This window comes from Pseudochaenichthys georgianus, chromosome 18 (genome assembly GCF_902827115.2).
Source record: "Pseudochaenichthys georgianus chromosome 18, fPseGeo1.2, whole genome shotgun sequence".
Lineage (NCBI taxonomy): Eukaryota > Metazoa > Chordata > Actinopteri > Perciformes > Channichthyidae > Pseudochaenichthys > Pseudochaenichthys georgianus.
The window spans coordinates 14,832,246-14,860,129 of NC_047520.1; the positions used below are offsets into that span (position 1 = coordinate 14,832,246).

At 40.0% G+C, this 27,884-nt stretch overlaps 3 protein-coding genes across 7 annotated transcripts in view; 2 read left to right on the forward strand and 1 right to left on the reverse strand.

Moving 5' to 3' along the window:
• The first annotated feature begins 1,256 nt into the window (after positions 1-1,256).
• On the forward strand, positions 1,257-6,545 carry nagk (N-acetylglucosamine kinase). The gene is made up of 10 exons (XM_034105497.1): positions 1,257-1,308; positions 1,700-1,784; positions 2,041-2,139; positions 2,220-2,361; positions 4,753-4,863; positions 4,943-5,055; positions 5,231-5,318; positions 5,418-5,515; positions 5,872-5,950; positions 6,065-6,545. The coding sequence occupies exons 1-10, from the start codon at positions 1,280-1,282 to the stop codon at positions 6,265-6,267; spliced, it is 1,047 nt and encodes a 348-aa protein (XP_033961388.1). The 5' UTR covers positions 1,257-1,279; the 3' UTR covers positions 6,268-6,545.
• Positions 6,546-6,637: 92 nt separating this feature from the next.
• The window catches only part of LOC117463319 (uncharacterized), a 22,245-nt gene continuing 998 nt past the window's right edge, over positions 6,638-27,884 (forward strand). Inside the window, exons 1-11 of one of the 3 annotated variants that reach the window (XM_034105498.2) lie at positions 6,638-6,908; positions 7,032-7,129; positions 7,776-7,919; positions 8,000-8,077; positions 8,162-8,261; positions 8,359-8,427; positions 8,782-8,904; positions 9,235-9,331; positions 9,443-9,605; positions 27,155-27,202; positions 27,549-27,884. The exon at positions 27,549-27,884 is cut by the window's right edge and continues 998 nt beyond it. In XM_034105498.2, the coding sequence (XP_033961389.1) occupies positions 7,106-7,129; positions 7,776-7,919; positions 8,000-8,077; positions 8,162-8,261; positions 8,359-8,427; positions 8,782-8,904; positions 9,235-9,331; positions 9,443-9,605; positions 27,155-27,202; positions 27,549-27,644 (942 nt within the window). In that variant the 5' untranslated portion in view covers positions 6,638-6,908; positions 7,032-7,105 and the 3' untranslated portion in view covers positions 27,645-27,884. Of the gene's footprint in view, positions 6,909-7,031; positions 7,130-7,775; positions 7,920-7,999; positions 8,078-8,161; positions 8,262-8,358; positions 8,428-8,781; positions 8,905-9,234; positions 9,332-9,442; positions 9,606-9,689; positions 9,811-27,154; positions 27,203-27,548 lie in introns of those variants that run through there. The other 2 variants (XM_034105501.2, XM_034105500.1) reach the window with 2 other exon arrangements.
• Positions 12,333-22,984, reverse strand: paip2b (poly(A) binding protein interacting protein 2B). Of its 3 annotated transcripts, XM_034105504.2 has the most exons (5): positions 19,915-20,082; positions 19,478-19,544; positions 14,515-14,681; positions 13,955-14,134; positions 12,333-13,668 (listed from the first exon to the last, which is right to left on the reverse strand). In XM_034105504.2, the coding sequence occupies exons 3-5, from the start codon at positions 14,668-14,670 to the stop codon at positions 13,612-13,614; spliced, it is 393 nt and encodes a 130-aa protein (XP_033961395.1). In that variant the 5' UTR covers positions 14,671-14,681; positions 19,478-19,544; positions 19,915-20,082; the 3' UTR covers positions 12,333-13,611. The 3 variants fall into 3 exon arrangements, with proteins under 3 accessions (XP_033961395.1, XP_033961396.1, XP_033961394.1); XM_034105505.2 differs by lacking the exons at positions 19,478-19,544; positions 19,915-20,082 and adding an exon at positions 22,711-22,984; XM_034105503.2 differs by lacking the exon at positions 19,478-19,544 and having other exon boundaries at positions 19,915-20,081.

The following is a 27,884-nucleotide window of genomic DNA, read 5'->3' on the forward strand; positions in this document are numbered from 1 at the left end:
TGTGATTGTTTTTGGGCTTTACAAAGTTCTGACGTGTTTTTATTTTGAAATCTGAATGAGCAGACATCCGGTAGTGACTCTGTGGAGCTTCACTTGTCGGTCTGAGGGGCAGTGATCAGCGCGTGCAGAGCGCACCGAGCCGCTCCTCGAGTCCCACCTCCTCGCTCTTGTGTAACTTCTCTATCGGTTTCAGCTTTAACGCAGGCACTTTCTAACGCACATGCAATCTATATAATAATAATAATAATAATAATTACACTGTACACTTCATGTGATAACATTATGTTTGGCGAACTAACAGGACATCTCAGGAGGACAGTCGGACTATACATCTCATAGTAGTTATTATTCCTTGTAGGCCTACGAGCAAACATCATAAAGAAAGATCAGATTTCCCATTATTAATACTAACTTCAACTACAGAGATATTCAAATAATGTCGAGCAGCCAAGGAATGATAATAGCAGTCTATGTTGGCAAAGAGAAGCTGGCCCCACAGTTAATGTGTTGCAGATGCCTCCTGCTGGCTCACGAGCTGTTGTCCCTGTTTCAGATCATAACAAATGCTGCTAAATCCCTGACACTGACTGAGTATAGGGTTTTAGACTTCATTTAGACCTATGTATTGAGGGACCAGGTGCACGTCCAGGCAAAAATACTCAGGTGCCGTGCAAGACAGAACATTCTAATTTGGAGCCAGAGCACAAAGGAGGCCTGCACACTGCCAGGCTCTTGAATAATGTATTTCTCTTTTTGATGCAACAATCTGTTCAAGCTTGGGTGAGAAAAACAGGCATTTCTCTTTGAGGCAGTAATCAACTCAAATCACTCTGACCTGTTGGTCTGCAATCAGCGGGAAAAAAACACCACAAGACTTCAATCAAAGAACTCCAGAAAATAGACACCCACACAAATATAAATATGGTTACTTGCAATACAACAGCATTGTAAAAGCATGCAGCAAGCACACAAAGAATATATAATTTAATAGAAAATATAATTATGTGTTTCCACAATTTATGAAATGATTAAAACATTAGGCTATATGTCATCAGTTGTAAGTGGTTTTATTTGATGCTTAATAGTGTTTACTATCTTGAATGAATTGAAGTTATACTTATGGTATAAATACAATTGATACTATGGAGTTATTGTATTGTATTGTGAAGAAAGAGCACAGCTGCCGCCTACTGGTAATTTATCAGTATTGCATGTTGAAGTTCAGTTGCAACTCTCGCGATATTTGTGCACTACACTGAACCAAAACAGGAAGCGAGACATGGCATCAGTGTTCGGCGGAGTAGAGGGGTGAGAATAAGTTCGAATATAAAACTAAACTTTACAATTTCATATATTATGAATTATAAGTTAAGGCTAGTATGAAGGCTTTTACTCGTTTTTTCGCGGTTGCCACTGAGAAATGCGCGGTACCAGCCGATATTGAATGAGTTTCATTATGACCACAGACTAGTTATCTGACTTCTTGTGCGCGAGCATCTGTCTCGTGACCCCTTTCTCTCGCTTAAGTTACCTGTGGGGTACTGTCCGTTTACATACGAATATAGATATATTTGTAAAGCTTTTTATGTCCCTTCTGCCTCGGCTATGAGTATATAAGGGACTAATGACAAATACATTCGTTTTTAGCTTGTGTGTTTCAGTTTCGTTTATTCCCTCTATTCTCTGTGTGTGTCCTCAGTGGAGGGACTCACTCCAAGGTGGTGCTGCTGTCAGCAGATGGAAAGATCCTGGCAGAGACAGAGGGACCATCCACCAACCACTGGGTGAGGAAAACATTTATTTATGGGGGAATTTGGATTATGTGCTTGCCTTTTTTGCAGTGATTTAATGTCACTAAGTGCATTCAAGTACCTTGAGTACAAATTCGAAGTACTTTAATAGTTTCCATTTTATGCAACTTTATATTTCTACTACACTACATCTCAGATTTAAATATTGTACCTTATATTCCACATGTTTCTTACAAACAATAATGCTATCAGTCATTGTGCTCTTTCTGTTCATATGTTTTGTATACAGTTGGTTGGGGTTGACAAATGTATCGACACCATCAACGACATGGTCCAGAAAGCCAAGATGGAGGCAGGGCTGGATCCAAACACGCCACTATGCCTATTGGTAAATCGAAGATACCATGTTGTGGGATAGTATTTCATTAAGAAATAAGTGGCATTTCAAACTGTTTTTTGTGTGTGCAGGGCATGTCTCTGAGTGGGGGTGAGCAGAAATCAGCCATCGACAAACTGATCGCTGAAATGAAGCAGCGGTTCCCCGCTCTCAGCCAGCACTACTTCATCACCACAGATGCTATTGGTGCCATGGCAACTGCCAGCGATCACGGTAACTAGTGTTTTTTTGCAATGAACCCCCACAAAGCACAACACTTTAACCAAGCAATGCTGGAGAAAGGCGTTAAGGACCAGTGTTGGGCAAGTTACTTCGAAAATGTAATATATTACATATTACTTATTACTCTCTTTTGAAAGTAATAAGTTACATTACAAAATTACTGTCTCTGAAATGTAATGAGTTACACTACTTTAGTTACTTTTCTAGTTACTTTCACCAAAATAACCGCAAAAGAATGGCTAGGTATTTTAAATGCTGAAATGTAATTTAGTGCAGCTCATTATACATCCAGTGAAGGGCGATGTGGTATAGCAGCATAACAACTGTGTAGGCCATTAAGGCTACTAACACCTTGTATTACACGGCTTAGTTGAATACTCCATTCTGATTGTAAATTCTTAACATGTGACACGTTGTTAATACAGCAGCACAGACCACTGTCAAGGACTATAATGAAGGTTGCTAAGGAGGATCAAGAAAGAGAAAGGAAAAGAGGTTAAAAGACGGAGCGCTGGACGTCAGATAAATCACCAGAATAAGGCAGAGAGGAAGTAAACACTGACAGGACACGGAATGGGCTCTGTAGTGTGTTTAGTATATGGCCGTGTGCAGGCCTGGCTCCAGAACAAAATTACTCAGGGTGCCTGTGAGATTACAGGGGGCGCAGCAGTAGTAGGTTTACATGAGCAATAGTGGCCGGCAACAGCAATGAGAAATAGCATTGATGGTCCCAATGAACAGATTATGGCATTTGTTATGTTTTGAAACCAAGCAAGTGAGAACATTTCAAGTGAGTTAAAAGTGAAATATATATCCTGAAATATCTCATACAGTCCAAAGTGGACTGTGGCAAAGAAAAGCACAAAAGCTTCAAAGCTGTACTGATAAAACAAATGATACATATTGTAAATCAAGGCAAATATTATTTGAACCAGCTCATGGTTTGAAATGGCAAACATTGAAAAGCAAAAGTATTATTAAAACCATGTAGCCTACTAAATCATCACCTTGGTCCCATCATATACTCTGGGAAGAGAACATGTACTGTGCTTGAAAACTGGTATCACATCATCATGTGAGGTTGAATTTGTGACCTGGAGATCATTTCAGCTGCAACATTAGCTTGTTGATAAGCTTGGGATATGAGATATTTTTGTAGCCATTCGTGGTGAAGGCATCTGTGCTATTGTATGCATTATTTGTGACCCAACATTTCTACAGGCATGGCAGAATATGGCACTATTTTCACATATTCTAGCCCTTGTCTATTTGTATACCACGAGCTGCAAAATGACCACCTAACCCCACTGTACAGGCGGGTACTTGTTTAGATATACCTTGGCATGCTCTGTTTTGCCGTGGTATTCTGGCACCTGCGGGCCGCAGAGGGGCGGCGGTGTTTCGGGCGATGAAGACTGCTGCTCCGGGGTTGAGGGCGGCGAGTCAGGCGGGAGTAAGCTAGTGTCCACAACGGAGGGTAACGTGATGTCCCCATCTGACCTGTTGCTACTGTCTGCAGTAGATGCAGTGTTGCTGGCGTTTAGGGATGGTTGCTTTAACCATTTTCGTATAAATGATTATCCACAGATGTGTGTCACTGCTGTGGAAGCACTTTGGAAATGATGCACGCGCAGCGGAGCAGGTCACGCGCACCTGACACAATTTGTTGTTAGTATTTTTCGCTCCGTTCTCTTTTTTGAATAGAGGGTGAATAACATTCAACTGCCCCGAAGATCCCGGCGCGAAGCCTGAAGGGTAAACACACCAGGTTTACTAATCTACCCGCACAATTTGTCTGGTGTCGGAATGTCTCGCTATGTACCATTTAATTTCGGGTTAAAATGTGTTGTAACTGCGTTACTGAGCATTGTAACGGGTAATATATTACCCACATTTCATTAGTAATGCGTTACATTACTTCGTTACAGCAAAAAGTAATATATTACTGTAACTCCGTTACTTTTGTAACGCGTTACACCCAACACTGTTAAGGACTAGCCTGAATTTACACTGAACCAATCTAAATCGCCTATATGCAGTGATGGTATTTGTAATGTTACTTGGAAATAACTAAGTACTAACATCACAATAAAATAAAAACTCAGTTTCAAGAACTTCATTAATACCCAAGGAAATATTTGTGCCATAGACACTTACGAATTACAACATACCATCTTCATTAACCTTTAAAAGTAATTTTCAAGTATGGCCTAAGAAGTCATATAACAGGGCATGGCTTGATACTTTACACTCAGGTGTGGCTGTATTAAAGAGATATCATTTCATAAGTCTCTCCACATTTATGGCTTAATGAGATGATTGCAGTCGTCCTTATTGTTGTCATATAATGACATCAGCTCACTGTGTCGGTTTTCTCTGCAGGAGGTGTGGTGTTGATATCAGGGACCGGCTCTAACTGTAAACTGGTTCACCCTGACGGCTCACAGGTCGGCTGTGGAGGCTGGGGTCACATGATAGGGGATGAAGGAGGAGGTAACCATGGAGATATGTAATATATTTGAATAATGTATGGCTTTACTGATTGATAGAAACTCACAGCTCTGTTTCTCAGCCTTCTGGATCTCTCACTTGGCGGTGAAGGCGGTGTTTGATGCCAAAGACAACCTGGTGGCTCCTCCTCATGACGTCACACATGTCGGAAAGGCCATGTACGAGTACTTCCAGGTCAGATTGCCACAACAGCAAGAAATGTGTTTATATGTACAATAATACCAGCTCAGGGTAATAGAAACAGTATGTTTTACCTCTCATATTTGTCTACTGGCATTGACAAAGGAGTCTGTGTCCTAGTTTAGAAGGTTTACTTGCATTAAAAAATAAATGTACTTTCTTGATGCAGGTGTCAGATCTGATGGGCATGCTGCCACACCTCTACACAAACTTCCAGAAGTCCCATTTTGCAGGTTTTTGCAAGAAGCTCGCTGAAGGTAGGCTGTGCATCACTTCCTGTTTGGTTCTTTTAAGAGCAAACATTTAAGATTTGATTGGAAGGTGAACTGAAACGTTTTTGGGCGCATGTGTTTCAGGAGCAAAAGCAGGGGACGCTCTCTGTCAGCATGTGTTCACTCAGGCTGGGAGAGTCCTGGCAAAACATATAGAAGCAGTCCTACCTACAGCAAAAGAGGTAACAAATAACCAAAGTTACAGTAGTTTCACCTAGTTTCAATTTAGTTTTGACTTTTTAAATGTAATTTAGTTCAGTTCGTTTTTCACAGTGTTTTATTTAAATGGTTTTTGGTGTTTGTATTGGTTTTACAGTAGTTTAAGTTTCCTTTTCCAGGTAAATTGTCTCAGAAGTGTGAAGCGTCATTTACACATCAAGTTCATGGTTTGAGAGCTGTGTTAGATTTGTGAGTCAGCGTGACTCATCTTTCACTCAGAATAAAACTTTCACCAGCATTATTATCCCACACACACAAACATGTCAACCACACATACTCATATTCACATTTGAATTTCTTTGTCCCTCTGTGATCAAAGCCTCTATTGAATGGTGACCTAGGACTGCCTATCCTGGGTGTGGGCTCAGTGTGGAAGAGCTGGGAGCTTCTGAAGCCAGGTCAGTGTCACACATCAAGACAATTAGGTCCTTCATTAAACATCATTTGCATCATCTGCAAAGAATCCCAGCCATTTTCAGTTACCCCTCTGTTTCTGTATTTCTCTCTCTAAGGGTTCACCGAGGTCTTGGATAAAGTGGCATCATCTGACAAGTTCAAGGGCCGTTTCCATGGCTACAGCCTCCTGTCCCTGCAGCAGTCCTCGGCCCTCGGCGGAGCGAGTCTGGGGGCTCAGGGTATCGGCGCAGCTTTAACTTTGGACTACAAAGCTAACGCCAAAGTCTTCTACCAACACACTTTCAACAGCAGCCAATGATCCTGGAGCTCTTAACCAATCATAGTTCAGATAAAGGGAGATTGCATTATTAGCATCATGCTAAAGTGATGATGATAATAATGATTCTGTAATAATGATATTGCCTTTGATCTTTTACTACAAGATACAAAGAAGTTTGATGAAATTAATCAAAATCTTTGCTTTTACTGCTGCATAGTACCTATTTGGACCATTTCATTGATATTCCTTTTTGTTTTATTGAAATTGTAAATCATTGCACCTTTACATTTGAAAATTATAATAAAAAAACGAATTCAGATTTGCAAATAATCTCTTATCCACTAAAGCAATTGAAGTCCTAAACTGTGATCCGAAATACCTTTATTTATAAACAAATCCTGGATACAGTTTATATATTTACTTTCTATTTGTAATACTTTTACTGAGATAATACTTAATGCATCTAAAAGGTCATATATTCTTTATAATATTTTTAAGTGGGATCTACATTTTTGGACATGGGGAAATCTGGTGTTCATTATGTTTTCCAAAAATATTAAATTATTTATTAATCTAGTTTTATTCTATTAGCCAAACCATTGAATTGGATCTGCCATGCGTAATTGTGACTTTACAAGGATTATCATCACATCCAAAAGGGACTGCGGATAGACTTGGAGGTACAGTATGTGGCTAGCAACAGTCAAAGTAGCAGTATTTGTTGTGTTGCCACAGTCATTTGAATATATACAATTCAATTGAAAACAGCAGCAGTAACATTCCACTGGCTGTCTCTCTCACAGAGTTCAGTTCAGCTTCACGGCTGTTGGTGGTGCGCTGAGATTACTCTACCACAGAGAAATCTAAGGACCTGCAGATGCTTCCCTATAACCATTTTAAGGTAAATATTCTGAGATTCAAGCCATTTAAACACTTTTCTCATCTTTTGAGTTAAACTATGCAATACAATGCCTTCTTATTGTGTTTCTCTTAGTTTGTTTTGAATTGAAATTAGGTTAAATGTAGACTCCTGCTGCTACAGCTAATCTTACCAATATACACAGATGATGATACAGTTGATAAATATTGCCTCCAACTTCATTATTAGCAGTTTTTAACTAATGTTGTATAACAGGTTATTTTTAAACCTGCTTTAAGGCTAACTGACATTTGGCCACTTGAGGGCAGCAGAAATAAACTGTTATTTTAATATTTAGCTAATAATACTTTGTCAATTGTTATACATAGAAGACTAAAGCTTCTAAATCCGTGTATGTACAATTCTGTTATTTTGCATAATTATTTGTTTCTAAATTTACCCCCACATTTAGTTGAAGCTTTTATTTATTCCGTTACTTCTCGATCATTTATTGAGTCATTTATTTGTTATCATACTAGCAGCTTAAGTAGTTGTATTGCAAAGGATCTGATGAGAAAGGCTCTACATAATTAAACCAGTGTAACTGATACCGTGTTAATCCTGTCTTTGTGCTATCCCACAGTACTTAATATGACCCCCCATCACAATGCATGTGTTCCCCTTCCAGACAGTGGGGATGATGCCCTGGGAGAGATACGTCACTACTTACAACAGAGACTTTCTGCCCGTCAATGAGCGTCAGCCACAGGCCAACCAGCCGAAGTCGAGGACTGAAGCTCAGGCTGCTCCTTCATTCATCAGCCCACCTCAGGTTGAATAGACACACAGAAAAAGAAAGATTTATTCAATTTCAGACTGACTCACTGACATGATGTGATTGTGTATTCACAGACCGAACGTGAAACCTGGCCTATATTCCACCATAACTTTTACAAGACGTCTAACAGCGCCTACGGCTCAGGTTTACAGGTGAGCCACAACAACACACACATGCACACATCTCATCTTCTGTTACCAGGACGACCCTCACACTTCCTGTTTCCTTTCTCTCAGCCTCCCTCTTGTTCTCTCTTCCCTGCTTCCTTGCATCCTTTTGGATCTTTACTCGGCGAGGAGGCGGAAAGTCGACTGCATTGTGTTTTTGATCCAAAAGGTAAGGAGTTCTCTCTTAAACACACCCATACACACACAAATACAATACAAATACTGTACACACATCTCTGAGCTGCCCGGTCATTTTCTTTTGACAGCAAATGTGTTGGAGCAGCAGGAAGCAACAGATGAGCCACAGCAGAATCTTGATGTTCTCTACGAGGAAGGTAACACATTGATTGTTTCATCTTGTCATTTTTTTAGGGTTTATTCTGCCATTTCAGCCTTATATTATTTCAAGATACATTAAACTATAGGCTAGAGTCCTGGAGATATTATTAAACAGGTCTTCTGGGTACAGGCTCATGCGTAAACCCACCGCAGACAAATAAAAGAACTACAAAAGGACAAAAACAATTGCAAAATGACACTAAAAGAGGCAAAGCAAGACTTTGAAGTATCTGTGTCTTGCTCTTATGTAGGACGGTGATTGGGCCCACTGACTCACAATCTGCCCATGATTTGAGTAAAGAAGCACACACCATTTCCATTATCCCGCCTCTATATTTTGGCACCTTTAGGTGTGATTGTGTTGTCGTCTCCGTCCTGCTGTGAAGACTTCCTCAGATCTGTCTGCAGTGAAGGCCGGTTGAATAACCTGCTCGACCTCCCCGAGGCCTCCCGTCCAATTATCACCATGAAAGGTAGAAAGAAAAAAACCTCACACACACAGCTATTCTCTACTGCATTTATGTAAAAGACAACAAAATCACAAAAAGATGGTTGGCAATGTAAAGAACAAGCAGCTGTAGTGTACTTGGAGCTGAATGCTAACATCAGCATGCTCTCAATTGCATTGCTAACATGCTGATGGTGAGTAGGTATTTATTTAATTATCACTCTGAAGTACATATCCTGTGACTCTCAGCCAGAAAGCAAATAAGTATATTTTCCAAAATGTTAAATGATTACATTCAGTATGTCTGAGTCCCAAATCGTTTAGTGAATTAACTGAAATTCCCAACTCTCATTAGATGCGGAAAATTGTGATGGCAACGCCTATTGGAGGGGCTGGGGACCGGCTTCTGGACTGACTAACAGCTCCTTCCTTCAGCCTACTTCGATCAGTTGGTAATCTCACTTTTTCACACATTTTTACAAATTATTAAAGTTTCTTCCCACAAGCCTCTCTTGTACCCTATGTGCAATATTCTGACATTTCTCCTTTCCCCTCCCTCTCAGCTATGCATGGGACCCTGAGTGCTCTAATTGGTACTTCAAGATGCAAACCTGCTCCCCTCGTAGCAGCACTCTCACTCCGGCCCAAATACAGCCAACCTTCCAATGCGCAGAGCCCAGCAGGACGCAGCCGATGACAGAGTACCAATCCAGGTACTCTGCTGCGGTAAGAGACTGTGTGTCTGTGTGTGTGATGATCATCAAACACCTAGTATATATTTCGCTAATGACCTTGTGTGCCTACTCCTAGTGGGCCCAGCCTAAGATGCAGCAGAGTTACGGTCACCATCGTCATTGACCTCCTCAAAAGACACTTTATTCTTCCCTCTGAATCTCATCTCTTGCTTCAATACACTGCAGATCAACCAAAATACATTGTTTGTGTCTTGTGTCAAACAGTTTAAAAAAAGGGACGCTATTTCTTCCAATCACTTGCACTTTTTAGCCTGAAAGGGTTACCACATGGGAAAAATCCTTCCTAACAGAGGCAGCGGTCAATGATTCTCGCCTCAGGAGGATACACAAGCTGAGGATGAGTCATAAAACAGCAGTAAAGCATCTGCTGCCGGCATGAAGACTCTTAAAGGAGACAGTCAAATGGGCTTCTTGACATCCTGAGGTTTAAATGTGCAACAGCAGTTAAGAAGTACTCAGATCCCTTTTAGTAAACATACCACAATATAAAAATAAGTGAAGTCCTGCAGTAAACCTACTGTGCTCTAGCAATTGTAAAAGTTGTAATGATTATTGCTTAGTCTCTTGTACATGCAGCTTTAATGTACAAGTAAACACACTTGACAGGGTGAAAAAAAGAATGCCTTCTCCGGTTTTATCATTTATTTTTCAACAAAAAAACTGTTCTGCAATCACGTTCTGAGTAGCAGAGATTATTAGGGGTCACTAAGGTCATCATACTAGATTGATGATGTTCTGCTTGCTTTATACAACGATCATCTTCCAATAGGGTCATTTGCGTCCGAGAGTGATGCCACACTCATTTACTGCTTCTGTTCGGGGGTTAGATGATCCATCCTTGCTGCTCTTTTTCTGAGACTCCCTCCTAAATGGGTAATTGGCACAACAATATCATGTGGCTTTTGTCATTGTCGTCAGACACCCTGAACAAGCCACACGCTCCTCCTTACAGAAGTGGTTGACTGTAGAAAACGACCCTGACCCCACCACTCCAAAGGGAGGACATCATTCGGCCATAAATCCTCTGGGTCTGTTTCCGGAACCTTATATGTTTTGTGTTCAGAAGAACTGGAGACAGTAGCCAGCATGAGGCCTAAAGAAAGGAGGTCAACATGACCTGTGCGTGTTGCCTTTTTCCTCGTCCTCGTGTTTTTCAGTGAAGGAGGATTGTAGTCAGTTTGTCCTGACGTGTGAAGATCTCCGGTGAGGAGGTCCAAATTGAAAGAGTGTCAAGTCGATTGTGTCGTCTGATGTTTCATAGGCTTCCTAAAACATAGAAACATAACTTCAGTTACAACTTAATGACTTCTTGGGTTGAAATTGTAAATTTGAAGACAACAAAATCACATTACATAGCATCAGGAGGTTCCCAAACATCCCCGATTGTTCCTCTGTTACTTTAATGGCTGCTAGACATTAAGAGCACTTTGTTCATACCTGCAGCGATCTGCTCTGGCTCAAGCTCCATACCCATGTAATCTTTCTCCCTTCTTAGTTTTCATTTCCTCCGATGAAGGCCAATGTTTGAACAATCTCATCACAAAGTTCATTCAGAAGATGATCACCTTCAGTCATAACAGAGTCATCATGGGATTGCAAATGCCCCAATAAGTGGTGCTACAGAAAATAGATATTTCAACTTTACATTTCCATGACTACTAGGAAAAATCTGCCAGCAAGATTTTTGTGATATGATCCAAAGCTTGAGGACAGATACTGAATGGTCCTTGTGGTGAGATTGTTTGTAACATTCATGCCAATAACAAAAGTATATTGAATAGTTTTGTCAAGGCTACATTTTAACAATACCCTGACAATTAGGCAAATTATTGTACAAAATAACACCAAGCATATATACCTTGACTATTACACTACTGTTCATTTAGTAAACCAAATGAAAAGAGCATTTCCCAATGAAGCAACATTGTATAGTATTAGAGGTTATTTTAATTATACAAATCTTTGGAAAATAGAAGCATAAAACCATATTTATTTATTGGCGTCCAGTGTGCATCAAAATGTGACAAAAGACCAACAAAGAGCAACTGTCTTTTAACATCTTTATTCTTCTTTTTTCATTATTTTTATTTGTATTGAAATTCTTACTGTGTCTTCTGGACCTCTTTTCTTTTTTTTTTAAACGGCGTATGTCATCTAAACGCGTCTAAACAAAATCACCAAAAATGATTTCATGTTGTACAATCCACCTGGCGGACATTCCTATTGGCTTCACCAGGGCGCCATTCACCACAACACTGTGAGGAAGTTCCATTTTAAACAGATTTCACACTTTAAGAACACACCGGAGTACTTGCTAGGCTGCATGGTTGTAAAAGGAGAGCTCAAATACTTCAATAAGTTACAAGTGCACAAGTGTGTTCTTAACACCTAAATACAACAGACATTATCACTGTTAATACTACAAATGAATGGTGACATTAAGAACATATATGTTCAGGTCACAAGATAATGCCTCTGCATTTTAAACCATAAGTGGCTGAGACTAGAACATGACATCTGGGTTTCCTGAAAAGTATCTTCACATAATACCTTTTCGACTCAATGGGAGATTATACTTGCACTAAACAGGCGATATTTCAAGGAAAGCCAGACCGAAACAAAGATTTATGGTTAAAAAGAACTTCCTCAAAAGATGTCAACCTACAAAGAAGAACAGCAAGGAAGCCATACTGCCAGCCACATGTTCCATACTGCTTTATTTTGATTGGCCATGACAATATTGTCCCCTCACGTTCCCTCCTGCAAACAGGACTGAATGACACCACAGGTTACTGTACCCAGTAGAGACACAAAATTCCTCATCCTCAAAAACATGAAGAGAAAAAAAAGAGGAGGAGGCTATTTGAAAACCTGATTTGGATATGGACACTTGATCTGATGCTGGACAAACCAAATGATCCGGCAGAAAGAGGCAGTGGCTGTGTTCCAGACCAAATACTCCCCTGTAACAAGGTTGTTCACTACACCCCATAAATCTAAATTGAACTAAAGGATGACGCCGTGAACACTAATAACTGAGATTTTTTTTATTAAAGGGCCAAAAATCTCTGACCTTGCCTCTAATAATATTTTTCTTGCTTAACTCAACTGGATGCATGATTGAGAAACTCACGCATCTGAGAAAAGATAAACATGGACTTCCACATAAATTGGGAAAATAACTTCTCATCCATGATTACCTGTCTGTTCAGATCACTTCAAGAACAAGCGTGCAGGGAGGGTGGGGTCTGTATTTAGTTTGGAACAGAGCCGCCGCAGATACAAAGAAGAGCCCACATTTATAGATGCACAAGAGCTGTGACGTCGCCATGAGCTTATTACGTCATAGTAGCAAACGGGTGTGACTGACCGTAATGACACAACAGAGCAGCTACAGAAACCCATCAAGTCCCCTGAAATGTTAGTCATTCTTTAAACTGTACTATTGTGGAGACCTTTGATCTACAGACGATGTTTCTCAAATCTGACAGCACACAAATTAACACTTAAGTGAAGCAATTTCTCCAAGTTTATTATTATTAGGTGTTTTTGGATTGACGCTTTGTCCTGGTTTCACTCCTTGGTAGCTGCCTCAGTTCCAAGGGGACATCGATGAGATCTGCATACTCTGTAAACATCAACAGTGCCATCTGAAATGCGATGATGAGCTAGCGCCCGCAGTAAGGGCGGTGCTGGTATTACACCCCTCCCCCACCCCGTTCCCAATGTCCCTCAGTTTACAAGAAACAAACAGGAAATAAAAAGATTAAAGAAACAAAAAGAAAAGAAAAGAAAAATAAATCCCCCCACCCCCAACTGGGCCTGTCAGCGCAACATTGACTTCAAGCGTGTGTGTGTGTGTGTTGTGTGGGTGTGAATCAGTGTGTGTGCGGCCGTGACCGCCAGAGTCTCTGAGAATATGTGAGAACTGGTGTGTGTGCGTGCGCGTGGAGGCTCCATGGGGGTGAGGGGGACTCCTAGTATTTCTTCCCCGGGACAAACTCCTTCGCCTCGGGATTCAACATGCTCTTCCTCTGCAGACAAAAACACAAACGAGAGTAAGAAAATCTTTCTTTTCACATTAATGTATTCTTTAACCAGTAATTTTCTAGAATAAGCAGTTGGTGTAGGAAAGGTACAACAACAAAAAATCTGTCCCATACATTTTTTATTTTTTTTTTACAAATCCGATTCTTTTTAAACCTGAACCCCAGAGATATTTATTTAATAAGATATAAAAGTGAAATCTGAATAATTGAGATGCTGAATACAGACATTTGTATTTCTCTTTATGTGTAATTAAATGCTCCTTTGACTCACCGCCACTTCCTCCAGGTTGTGGTGATCGTTGACGGACAGCCCGTTGAGCTGCTGCTGCAGCTGCCCCACCCCCTGGTTGTTGAGGTCACGTGAAGGGATGAACCAATCCTGGTCCTCCTCTTCCAGCATTTCCTGGAAGCAGCGTTCCAAGAACTCCTGCTCCAAGAGCTCCTCTTCCACCTGGGCGGGGAAATAGAACGATGAGTGTTGACATTGGTGGGAAAAAGAGCAAGGGGAGGAATATAGGAGAGATCATTTGCATGATATGTGGGTAAAAGGTCTCCTAAAGAGGAATCTTCTCAGTAATGTAATGGCACTTGATTCAGCCAGGCGAGCAAGAGAAAAGGATGAGATACAGAAAGAGAAGGAGAGGGTGGGAGGCATAAGCATGTATTTATACAGGATGGCCTCAGTGAGTGAGGAGACAGGAGGAAGGAAGGGGGGGCTGAGTTGGGTAAGACGCAGTAGGACAATGAATGGAATGAAACTACGAAAGGACCTCAATCCAAACTTAAAAATCAGTTGGAATATTAGGAATTGTCCATGGTATGAGCACTCACCTGTCTGTTATACTCTTCTTCGTTCTCCATCCACATGTACTCAGCGAAGGGATTGGCGTCGCTGCCCTCTCCTGCGTGCCCATTGGCCACCGGCTCCTTTCCCTCCTTCCCTGGAGCTCCGCCTCCCGGTGTCTTGGCCACCTCTGGACCGCTCATCTCTGCCGGCTCTGCACGACAACACAGGTACAAAAAAAAGTGTGTTACGGCACTGGTCAAGACGTTAAAATAAAAATACAAACTTTAAGGGTAAATCTTCTCAAAAACTTCATTATGTAAAGTATATGTAAAAAAATATGCTCAAACCAACTAAAACACCCCGCAAACATCTTTTTGCATCATTCTTAGAACGGCAGATCACTTTGACTCATTAGCCCCCAGCCGAGTCTAAGGCTGCAGCCACACGAATACGATACGGGTCGTATCTGCTACAGTTCTCTATCAGATAGACGGTTCGTCCACACGAGGCCGACATGGAAACGCAGAAAACGAAAACGGGTCCCAAGGTGGGTAGATCTGCAGACGAAACGCTCTGGGGGGCCAAACGGCTCCGTGATTACGCCTATACAATCCTTTCCTGATAACGATGACTCAATAGCCCCAGTGTTTCGAGCCAGGTCCCGGTATCTCGATATGGACAAATGCGAGTGAAGTCTAATCGGACAGGAGAGGAGACACGCAGCCCTGCATGATAACCTGCAGCTCCGCCCGCTGTGGAGCGATGAGCGGAACAAAACACACACAAGTTAGATCATCACCCTTAGCTTTTAATGACCTCGCAAACTACCTAAACTAGTTATAAATATGTTTATTTTTACTGTTGGGTCACTCATTACTGGATCAGCCAGCTGCATGAGACCACGGATACTGACTGGCTGTAAGGAGAGGGGGAGGAGACCACGGATACTGACGGGCTGTAAGGAGAGGGGGAGGAAAAGAGAGGCTCCGTCCTCCGTGTTTTATTCTTATAGAGTCGTTATTCATTTGTTTTAAAGCTCAATAAATAACAAACAAGACCTTTGACCGGCACTTTTATAATTTTGTCCGGAACATTTAAACTTTAACAGACATGTTGACCGGCGAAACCCCACCTCTGCTGCTAAATCCAGCGTGGAGAATAAACAGAAGGGCAACCATGCATGTGCGAGAAGTTTTCTTCGCTGCTTTTGGTGTATTTTGTGGCAGAAGTACAGCGCCACTTACAGGCCCGGCATATGTACTACAGCGTCTCCACAGTTTGAGCGGTCTCGTGTGGACGAATACTTTTTTGACAACGATTTCGGTGCGTTTGTTATCGTCCTTGTGTGGCTGCTGTGGCTCGATTGGCTGTTAAAGTCCCAGTATCCAAATTGGACAAATGTGCACCATCTCAAACACATCTTTAGCTACAGCGGAATAACTGCTCCCACGAGTCTTGCTGCTCATAACCAACAAAAAACTGCCAAAGAACAATTTTCCATATCTAGGGATGTGAAAAAGAGACTGAGTGAAATATGCAACACCGTCTGGGACTGATCCTCGTCTCTGAAACTTCTTTGTGGTAACTTAAAATGTCATCCAAATCTAAATTAATGACGGCTTAATGAAATGTTTGGTCTTTTAAGACTCATCAGTTTTCATGTTGGTGAATTGAAGTGCTTCTGTGAAAAAGGCCAGAGTGCGTTATTAGCAAGGAAAATACAAACTATTGAGTTCACTGACATTTCCAGGCAAACAAACACCCAGAGAGCTAAAACCATTTGGATTACGCAAATATAAAGAGAATATACTAGTTAACTTCCTCGTTTCAATTGACAGTTAATCTTTAGTGTTTGTAGCAAAACAAAAAGGTCAACAAAGATTACAATCTAAGTCATGGGCAGCAAAACCAAGATATGTAAACACGACAGTGGAAAGTAAGATAAGTGTTAGTAAGACTAGTAAATGCAGAGGCTGCAGGTGTTGCGAAAGGACATCCGTCCTTTAGCTGGAGATTTATTAGCAAACCACTTCATTCAAGGAAGAATACAAATTGGAATTATTTTTAGTTCAGATCTTTCGCTGTCTTTCATGAAACTGGCATTAAATGTGTGCTTTTGTCGTAGCTTGATGGGTTAGGAAAGTAAATGTGTTGCATGCGTCATTAACTGATTTTCTGTAAGCATTCTTTACATCTTTCACTCTCTTATGGAATACTTATTAGTTTTACTGTAATTAAATACTGCAGCTGCCTAAAGTATGCATACAATTGGAACAGACTATTTTACACTTAAATGCTCATACATCGCCGTCTGTCAATGAGCCATCATCACTCGATGCTCAAGTCATTTCTACCTCCCTAAAAAAAACACAAACTTTCTTGTTCTGAAACACAAAGTGCCATGCTGTCTGCATCTCCCCATTCCCATCTTGGCTAAAATTATGATGACCTTCATGATACCAGCAACAGCTGTCAGACAAACCATATTATGTGAATCACGTTGTCATATTAAGTTACACCATCAACAAAGGTTAATTATTTTATTTTTTCCAAACGTGTCAGAATGCTATATGCTGGTTCAGTCAGTTAGCATTAAATCCAACTGGTTTGCCACACCGGACAGGTCGAAACTGAAGTCGACTCTTTACACTACTTTGATATGGTAAAATAGATGATTAAACATAATATGTGCATCCCTTTTTTTCCTGCTCTGATAAGAAATGTCCACTTTTAATGACATAATCTTCAGACTGCCAGCCAGCTCCAACAGACTTGTCATGACTCAACTGCAGCCCAGCATTGGGGGGGGGGGGGGGGGGGGGGGGGGGGGGGACGATGATCTCAACAAGGCTTCGCACAAACGCAGCCCCAGGGTCGGCCTGATGCAGACACATGATAGCAATGTTTGACTCCCAGCAGCTTAACACACAAGATATCCAAATTCAGGTTACATATACACCTATTCCAGCTGCCTCTAACACCACACAGTTACGTACAATCGTCCATCAGAAGAGTTTAAATAAACGTGTATAATCTAAGTAGGTTAGTAGACTAAGAGGAGAGTCTGCCTGCCAGGCTCAGATTGTTTGTTGTGTTTGTCTGTCTGTCTGTGGATAAACCAGTCTATTAATGCAGTGAATGGATTCACATGCTACCAAGGCAAATAATAAGTGAGGCAAGGAGAGTGAGAGGGTAAGAAAGAGCATTTTGTAAAATAATACGACAAGCCTACATTTTATTCTGCACTAGGTAAGCAAGGCGCCAGCATGTTGGACGTGTTTGAAGCCTGCATGTGTGCCAAACTGCCAGTGTGTTCCAACTCCCTTTAACTGCAGTCTATAAAGTGTTATGGAACAACAAAGATGTAAATCGACAAAGTTAAAACGGACAGTTTAAAAAAATTCACTTCGGATGTGTTGCACTTGAGCATCATTTGATATATCAGGCATGATTGTGCAATTCATAGAGCAAGTAAATACACCAAAGTGATTTTTGTTTCCACATTTTGGAATGTGCTACTTTAAATTGAATATCATTGGGTTTTAGACTGCTATTTGAACAAAACAAGCCACTTGAATCATCACCATGGGTTTGTCGTAAAAGGCAATTATCATTATTTTCTGACAAGTTATAGAGTCCACCATAAAGGCCTAAGCTGCAAAAAAAAATAGGATCAGAGGAATAAGAAAAATGGGGTGCAGCCCTATTATAGAGACTACAAAAAAGTATGAATCCATAATGGGTAAGAATGACCATGTGATTCACCTTGTGAAATCAATTCCAACAATTGAGTCACTGTAAACAAGCCTCCGCTCAGGGGACATAGGAGAAGATTGCGCAGCGTGTGAAACAGCATGCACAAGGAAAAGTGGAGACAGAGAGCACAGTGCCATTATGTACCGCATGTAGCACTTAACATGTTCATGTTGCATAACCATGTGTCGGTCACCATGTAATATTTAGTTAGCGGGTCCTAGCGTCTTCCATGCCTGGGAGCAGAGTGTGATCTAAACCGATTTGATGAGGGTGAAGGATACACAATGGAAAGGTAAAATGCTGCTCAGCAGTAATGGAAAGATAAATATAATTCGGAATATCAACAAAAATTGTGATGTGATTAAACACTAGTACTGAGTCAAATGGCATTGTTTTATTTAGCAAAAATATGTTGCTTGTGCATTTTGTTGCGAGCAGTTCATGTTTTTCTAATTGACACAGGTACAAACTATGCACTGACATTAGATTACAATAAAAGAGATTTGTATTTTGATTTTTTTTTTTTTTAAATTGGAGGTGTCTTTTGGTTTTAAACGGAAGAGAAAATTCTAAATATCTCTATTAAAACACTCAACAATGGCAAATGTTTATGATCAACCAATCTTGGGATCAATTTGGCGAGTTGATGGTTTTAGACAAAGAAAAAGCAAGTTAAAATGTCACATTGGTCTCTGGGTCACTGTGATATTTTCAAAGATTATTTTTGTATGTACAGTCTACATGAAAACTAAAAGAAAATCATATTTATTAAAAACAATTGTTGGTAGCCACCCTAAAAACAGATTATTAATAGTTGGATATGGATATTTTTCACAATTTCTTTTATCTAGGCAGATGTATCGATGACCAAATTAATTGTAAGGCCTAGTTACAAAACTAGTACAAATAGTCAAATGTTATGTTTTAAAAGACATGTGAAAAAGAAAAGCGGATGGATACAATAAAATAATCGATTGAATCACTGTTTTTGCTTAAAACCAACTGATTTTTATAAAAATAGTTGCCAATTATTTTACTGTCGATCTGAAACGACTAATCTATTGATCGTTTCGACCCTAGTTTATGCAATTAAATAAACTGTTCATAATATGCGTGTTTAAGATCCCATGATAACCCTCCTCATAACAGATTATGTAATGTAACAGTTAGCACACCGTGTGTAATGGGATGTGTCGTAGTAGCTTATAGCATGCTAACAGCTAACAGGCTGAGCCAGGTGTACGGGCCTACCTGGAAAGTTGTGAAATGGCTGGGACGCTGTTAGCCGAGGTAATGCTAAGTGGCTAGCTCCCGGTAGCTGCGGATAGATAGATGCACATAGTGGTGCTGTCAATGCACGGGCCTAAGGTGAAAGCTATCCCACTAACAACAAAAGGGAAGCGGGATAGGGTGTTTACAGTAACGTGATAAAGCCTGCAAACAGCTTAAATGGAAACAAGGCAATGAATAATAATGATGATATGATACGTTATTGTAACACTTTCACCGAGGTCAAACTCCGTCCCTGAGAGGATGCTTGAGGCCAAACAAAGTGGAAGCTTCGCTATGAGCTAGCACGCTGCTACAGCATGGCAGCATCACTGAAGCAGGTCAACAAAACAAGCTCCGTGCGGGGATTACAACACACACAACACGAAGCGTACAGATGTTTTAAAAGTCAAAGTTACCTGGCATCGTGCTCCTTTCAAAGTGTGACGTTACACAATGTTATTATAGCAACTATACAGCGAAGAGTGCGTGTTCGTCGTTCCTCCGGTGGGGATTACTCTGTGCTGCGATGCAACGTAGCTAAATCCTGTTAGCCACCTTGCTAGCGTTAGAAAGCTGGGGCGGTCACGTGGGTTGGGGGCTGCATTCGTGTTCTTTCAGGAAAGTGGGATTTCTAAGTTAACTTCACATGAAACCAAGCGGAAAATATTGTAGCCATCTTTACCTATCACAGATTAAACAAGCTTAAAAACGAAGGCTATAACATTACTCCAAATTATAGCCTAAATTAAAAAGATGGGTGCTTAATTATCCTTTTAAAATACACAGAGAGAGGAGATCGGAGCTTAAGACATGTATTATTATTTTTAATTTACGTTTCTTAATGTAACATGGTTGTATTGTTAATATTAAAGTGTACATTGGTTTTACGTTTACAAAAGGAAGACATTCCCATCAGTAGTTTTGTGAGACAAATTAAGGAACATATAAAATAAATGCAGTGTTTGATCTGTTATAATCGAATAATCCTAACCAAAAAGAGTTTTAGTCTACAGATATAAAACAGGAAAATCACATAAGCAGGGCTGGAAGAACATACATTTTAGTTTCTTATTAATAAATGGCTTAAAACCATAAATTAAAGGATCAATAGTTCAATCAAACTGTAATTAAAAACTACCAAAATTGCTTGTTGAAGCTTTTCTTCTATAAACTAAGTGTAAAAAGATTGGTAATTTGCTTGAAATCAGTCTGATAGTTATATGTGTGATATTGCAAACATGTGGCGTTACATGATCTAAAGGGAAACTCAAAAATATGTACATAGCATGCATGTGGAGAGCAAATGAATAACAAACTGACCAAAAGGGTCATCAGAATTAATTGATGTGTGTTCAAATATTTGCAGTGATGCACAGAAACAGACGTGTCCCGGATATGCAAGCAGCTCCATCATAACATCTGGTTATATTCCACCACAGTTGTTCCCTTCCTATTCCCCCCAGGGGCTAACGCTGCGTGATTAGATGATGGATCCTCCAAGATTGAACAAAATCCAGCAGTGATGCACTTTGAGCAGAAAAACACTGTAAATCACAAATCTCCTCTGAAAAATAGCCAGGAAACAAATATTACAACATAAACACCATCAAGCATGCCTGAAATAGATCGCATTGCTTTCTTCTCTGGTCATATGTCCTAGTGGTTATTAACGTTAGCTTTGAGTGACTGACATTGTGGTAGCCTGATTGATTCCTTTGCTTCTGAAAGCAACAACTTCTTATAATTATATAAGGCCAACCAAGTGCGACCAGTCAGTATGGAAGTATAAGGAAGCTGCTCTCCAGAAATAAACATAATAAAACAGTTGATAGGAAATATAGAATAGGCTTTACATTGTTGACTGTTTATACTTTTTGCAAAGTGTGTGCACTTATAATGCTGAAGCTATAATGTTCAGATTTAGTTGAGACTGTAAGAGAGAAGTTTAGATTAGATTTTAAGGTCATTTCGGAGACTGTGCTTACTGTGTTGTTGAGTCATTAACTGAGATAGGTTTCTAATATTTTGTCCACCATGTCTATGTCAATGAAGGTAGACTAAATATGATTAACAAGCCCATACAAATGATATAATTCATCAGAAAAATAATTACCTTAGAGTCGATCAGCAAATAGAATAGAAAATGCATCACAATTTTCCAACAATTAAATTATCTTTAAGTTGCTTTTATTTTTCAGACAAACGTACCTTTACATTTAAATTATCTTCTCGAAAGAGGAGCCACATATCGTATCATATACAACTGGAGCCATTCTGACTTATGATCCCCCAAGGGGTTGCAGGATAAATGTGGAGAAATATCTGATGAATAAAAATCAAGTGACAAGAAAATAGATTTAACTATTTTTTCCATAATTTAATAAAATATTGCACTTCTAAAAGCTTTTTAGTTGAAACATCCCACAAGGAACATTCCATTTGGGTTACATGTTTGCAACATATGCAAACTAACATCACAACATGTAATCGTTTCAGCCGTACACGTCACAGTAACATCGAGAGGGGAAACTCGGGGCTCACAAAGGGTTCTTGAACGCAACATGTGAACAAACATCCCTCCGCCACACGACCACTACACTTTTTAGACACACATATGCCTGCGTGGCTTGAGAAATAAAAGCTTTTCTGCAAATAAATAACACATAATCAGCACTTAGTTCACTTTTGTTTTGAAGGTCAATTTAAGATATGATAAACAATCAGACTTTTAAAGATAAAGTCTGTTCTCTGAATCAGTGTATAAGTATAGTCTAGTAGCCTATCATAGCCTGTGTTACTTATCTAAGAATAGATAGCCTATAAATGCAACTTTTGAATACTGCATATGTTCCCTAACTTGACAGCGATCTCGTGTAATACTCTACTACAATACAGTTCTTTTTTTATTAAGAAACTTAAGTTTGTTTGCCTCCTTTTCATCGTTCTCATAAAAGTTCTCTCTTCTTCTCATGCTGATAATTTAGTTGGTTCAACACCATAAGTAATGTTAACAGTCACGTTGATTCAATCTATTAATAAATAGACCTCTATAAGGGAATTTGCACATAGTAATTGCTTTTCTGAATAACATTGTTCGCACGGCTAGCGTTTCTTGATTCTTTCTTCTCGATGTGTTGCTGCTCTTTCTTTCTTTCTTTTTGGTAGCAAACAGCTAGCATCCCCCTTCACTCCAGCAATAACAACAGACTCACCAACTTAAAGTGCTCACAGGGGGAATCTGCAAACCAGCTGTCGGGGGAAAACGTCTTTCCGGTCCCGGGCGTCACAGGAAAACCACACAGTAAACCAATTATTCTATTAATCTCCAATTTAGAAATAAACACGTGTCTCCTTTGTCAGTTTCTTAGCGGTTTTGTCAAAGAAAACCCGGAGAAATCCACTGTTTCTCTGCCGAAACGTCGAGGGGGGAAAACGCTGTGTCGTGGGTCGCGTTTGTCCAGCTGTATAGCTCAGTCATTGGTTGAAATCTACGACAGTCAACGCTTCCTAATTATGCTATTCGTCCAGATGACCATACGCCCCACCCACCACATTTTACGTAAGTAAACAAAATATAACCCATTTGCCTCGCTGCCTCTTTTTTTGTAGTCAATGAACCCCGATAATATTTGAAAACGTGGCTGTTCACTAGGTCTACAATTTCTTAAAAACACCACACTGTAGTTTTTATATTTTTAAAGCTGAAAAAGCGAAAAGTTGTCAACAGAAGATAAAGAATGTAATGTGTGAGTGTGAGCAGAGGCGTGCACATGCTTTTCAGGAGGAGAGGAAACCCACGATGTGTGTCACATTATCTATTACCACATAGTCTCATGTTCTTTAAGAAATACACATTTAGTAGGCCATTCATATTTCTCTTTGTGTTCTTCTTCTCAACAGCTCTTTAGTATGAACAAAGGAAGTTAATTTGTCCCATTATTTATTCTTAAATCTGTTTTGCACAAAGTTCTTTTTTTTTAAATCATTATAGGATACTTGTTTTTATATTGTGATATTAAAAAAAAATTATATCACATTTAGGAAACATAGCATTCAAGGCAAGGCAACTTTATACAGTATAAACATGACACTTTCCATACAGTGGTACATTAGTACATTCCCTAACAAGGCAGATAATTGAAATTAGGTCTGACAATAAGTAAAATGGTGATGCTAAATCTAGTCCACACTTGCAAATTAAAATTATAAAGGTGGGATATCCAGGTTTGATTGTGATCAAAATCTTATCGATCATACAGTGAATATTTATTATTTATTAATAGATAAAACTAGTTACCCACGACCTCTCAAAGGAACCTCAAGCCATCTTTTTGAATGGCTTTAAAAGGAACAAAGTCATAAGATTTGGCATAATTTCATGCACTACTTTTTCTTGATGTTCTTTAAATACCCTGATGGCAATGAGTTGTTTCATCGGAAACTTCCACACAAACACAGTATTGTGGTTATTTGATAATTGATTGCTGACTGTCACGAGTCAAAAGTAGCCTTTAAAGCATATGCCTGGTGCTAATCATGTGTAAAGTGAACCTTAAGTTACAGTAAAAAAGGTGTTGTATGCTTATAGATAAATAATGTATGTATTTCTAAACTAATGCTGACATTTATTTTTCTAATATTCTGTCTATTATCAATATAAATATGAAAGTTTCAATGATGTTTATGACAAATGGAAAAGTGCATTAAACCAGTGCTTCAGTGTAGAATCTTGTTGCCCTGGAGGATTTTGATGAACTCATTTCCAAACATTGAAGTGCCCTCCTATTAGTTACAGCAACAGAGACATTTTTCTCTATGTGTTTTGACAGTCAAATTGGCAGTGGCATGTCCTACAAAAAGGTCAAAGTATCATCTGTTGGTTTGATTCGAAGCTGACACCTTGTTTCTATCAGAGCCTTTTACAGCCTATTTTTTTAGATAAATCAAAATTATGAGTTTCTCCTTTTTCCATCATGCAGGTTTAGAGATCCGACAATGTTTTTAGTATTGACAGCTATTCATCAGAACCACTGTTTGGCATAAACAAGAGGACGACAGTGGTGTGTCTTCCTCACTCTTTGTTTGATATAACCTTCGTAGTTTAGTGAAAACAGTATTAAATTGCTCATTTAGTTCTGGGTTCTGGCAGGTTAACACTCCTTTTCTAAGCCTGAACTGCCACATGGATTCAAATAATCCATGACGCGCTATTGTTTTCTAAATCCTCATTCAGCCTCTGTCCTTAATAACGACGCAGGTGGAATGAACAACACTGCAACATTCACCTGGAGCAGCTGTTCTCTTGAAAGCTAAAGGAGAGGAGATTGAGCGATAAATAGGAGGGTGCATTACCCTGAAATCACAGTGGAGGGCGACTGTAACACACTGTGTGGCTTTTGGGCAATATGCTGTCAATGTGGAGCACAAATATGTACCCCTATGTACATGAGAAATACTGCACCACCATTACCAAAAATACTTGAAATTAGTACTAAATAAAGTACTCCATAAAAGTGGGACCAATCTAAAAGAGGGACTCTGTCATGCGACATTTGGGGATCTTTTCTGAAGCGGCTTAAGGACAGCTCACCAAATTCAGGTCTATTTTTATGCACATTGTTTTATATTTTAACGACGCTGATGATGTACAGATTTATCTGCCTCTCAATCAAAATGCCAACTCACTACAGCAGTTGAAGGACTGCTTAATAGAGATTAAATCCAGGCTGAGCCAAAACTTCCTCACCCTCAATGAGAGTAAGACAGAGGTCATCTTTTTTGGACCCAAACCAATAGTCTCCCCGGTTGATATTCTTGGCTCCCTCAATACAAATATCCTCCCCTCTGTCATGAACCTTGGAGTGACCTTCAACAGCGCCTTTACATTTGATAAGCAGGTTAGCACTGTAGTCAAGACCTTCTTTTTCAAAATACGACCATTGGCTAAGACCAAGTCGTTTTTATCTTTTAAAGACCTAGAAAGGGTTATTAACTCCTTTGTTACCTCGAGACTGGATTACTGCAACGCTCTGTATGTGGGTATGGACCAGGCCTCAATTAGACGCCTCCAGCTAGTTCAGGATGCAGCTGCACGTCTTCTGACTGGCCATAAAAAGCGTGACCATATCACCCCAATTCTGGCTTCATTGCACTGGCTTCCAGTTCGGTTCAGAATAGATTTTAAACTCCTTTTATTTGTTTTTAAAGCCCTAAATGGGCTGGCTCCTGCCTATATAGCCGAACTCCTCCATCGCTACACCCCAGGTAGAGCTTTAAGGTCGGCTGATCAGCTGTTGTTGATAGTGCCTAAGACCAGGCTTAAAACCCGAGGGTATCGAGCTTTCGCAGCGGCTGGCCCCAGGCTCTGGAATACTTTGCCCCTCCATGTGAGGTCGGCCCAGACCCTGAGGGTTTTTAAATCAACATTAAAACTAACTTTTTCTCTCTGGCTTTTGTTTAATTATTTATTTATTTAGTTATTTATTTATTCATTTAGTTCTTTATTTTAATATTTATAACATAACATAGGATTTCATAAAGTATTTTTAAAATAGTTTATACATTATTCGAATATAGGAATAGTAGATAGGATTACTTAAAATATAGTACCTTATATTTCATCTTTTTTCCCTTTAACCCTTGCGGTTTCTTCTTAAAAACCCTTACCCACCCCCCATTTTCCCTCTGCTGGTCTATGGCCTTGTAGAGGGTAACGGGGTACAGAGTCGCTTAGATAAGCGGGGGAGTGCATCTGACGAAGAGATAGGTTGTTGTGCTCCCTATCTCTGTTTCTTATCCTATATCTAATAGAACTGCTCGGGTCTTGATAGATTGAATGGGGAAGTTAATGAGATCTTTCTAGAGGGTTATCAAGAATAACTTTTATCCAATGACCTTTTCCCTCTCTGTCTGTGTCTGTGTATTCTCTTGTTCCGATTAACCCAGCCAAATCTTTTTTCTTGTTTTGTATCTATATCTACGCCGGGATCCGGAGTCGAGGCTGATCCTCTTGCTGTAGTCCTGTGTCTTGGATCCTCTATCCTGAGTTCTGGATTAAGTCGTGGACTTCGGGTCGTGGCTGAACCTGTCTCTGCGGTCCTGCCTTGGGTCTCGTCATGCTGCTTCCCTGATGGCTTCCTCAGGATTGTAGCTGACATCCTCGTGGATTCATCTTCTTATTACAGACACATGCATTTCCTAACATTCGGTCTATATGCTGTCAAATGTATTATCTCTTCAATTTACACACGGCATCTATTGCACGTCTGTCCGTCCTGGGAGAGGGATCCCTCCTCTGTTGCTCTCCCTGTGGTTTCTCCCATGTTCCCCTTTAAACTGTGGGTTTTCTCTGGAAGTGTTTCCTTGTACGATGTGAGGGTCTAAGGATAGAGGGTGTCGTTTTTCTCATACTGATATTCTGAACAATCTGTGCTGTTGTATTTGATGTAAAGTGTCTCTACTATAGGCTATTTTTATTTTATGTACAGCACTTTGACTCGATCGTTTATAAATGTGCTATATAAATAAAATTTGATTTGATTTGATTTGATTTGACAAGGCAGGTAAATATCACAGCTCCAGAGTTAAGTGCTGAATACTCATTGAAAAACAAGTGACTGTACTCTGTACTTATACCACTTATTTTTTATTTTTTAGGTGGTGGAGGAAGAACAAGATGTTTGCATGAAGTCAAGGTTACACAAGGTTAGTAGCTAACATAGAAATTATAACTTTGGGGGTGAATTATTCTTTTAACACACTGCCTAGACCTTCATACTGTCACAGGAGAACACAGCAATATATTGCATTTACACGTACCAACTGTTCTCACACTATTGGTTGTTTTTCATTCTCCACTCTAATGTAACATGACGTCCCCTCCCTCTTTTTTCTCTCCCCTTCTATAATTTGCTATTTAATTATAAATCATACATTCCCTTCCTGTGCCTCTCTCTCCGCTTTGCGCTGCCTCTCTTTTTATTACACGATAGCCCAGACCTGATGTCAGAGGTCAGTCATGTTTAATATGTGCGTGTATCTTCTACCCCAGCCTTTCCTGTGGCCCTGGGTCCCCTCCCCAGACTTCACCGGTAAGTGGGTTTGCCCGATGCCAATACATGGACAAATGCACGCATACACTCGCTGAAACATACGACACCCGGAGCTTGAACACGAGCAGGAAGTATCCCGTTAGCAAGCACACTAAGGTACAATATAGCTTTATTATTTCTGCAAAAAGTCATTTTCCTGTTACGTGCTCCCTTCCTGCACCTGGTCTGCCCCTGGCTCCGCCTCTGCCCAGGTGTTCCCAATACCACTCAGAGAAGGATGTCTCGCCTTTCCTAACGCCGGGAGACACTCTCCTCAGAATACCCCTTTGCCATTT

Excerpts from the sequence above, each read along its gene's own strand:
- nagk (XM_034105497.1), top strand. The coding sequence starts at position 1,280 with ATGGCATCAGTGTTCGGCGGAGTAGAGGG. Across the intron at positions 4,864-4,942 it reads GATAGGGGATGAAGGAGGAG|CCTTCTGGATCTCTCACTTG; the intron begins GTAACCATGGAG and ends TCTGTTTCTCAG. Across the intron at positions 5,951-6,064 it reads CTGGGAGCTTCTGAAGCCAG|GGTTCACCGAGGTCTTGGAT; the intron begins GTCAGTGTCACA and ends TCTCTCTCTAAG.
- paip2b (XM_034105503.2), bottom strand. Across the intron at positions 14,135-14,514 it reads AAGAAGAGTATAACAGACAG|GTGGAAGAGGAGCTCTTGGA; the intron begins GTGAGTGCTCAT and ends TTCCCCGCCCAG. Across the intron at positions 13,669-13,954 it reads ACAACCTGGAGGAAGTGGCG|AGGAAGAGCATGTTGAATCC; the intron begins GTGAGTCAAAGG and ends TTTTGTCTGCAG.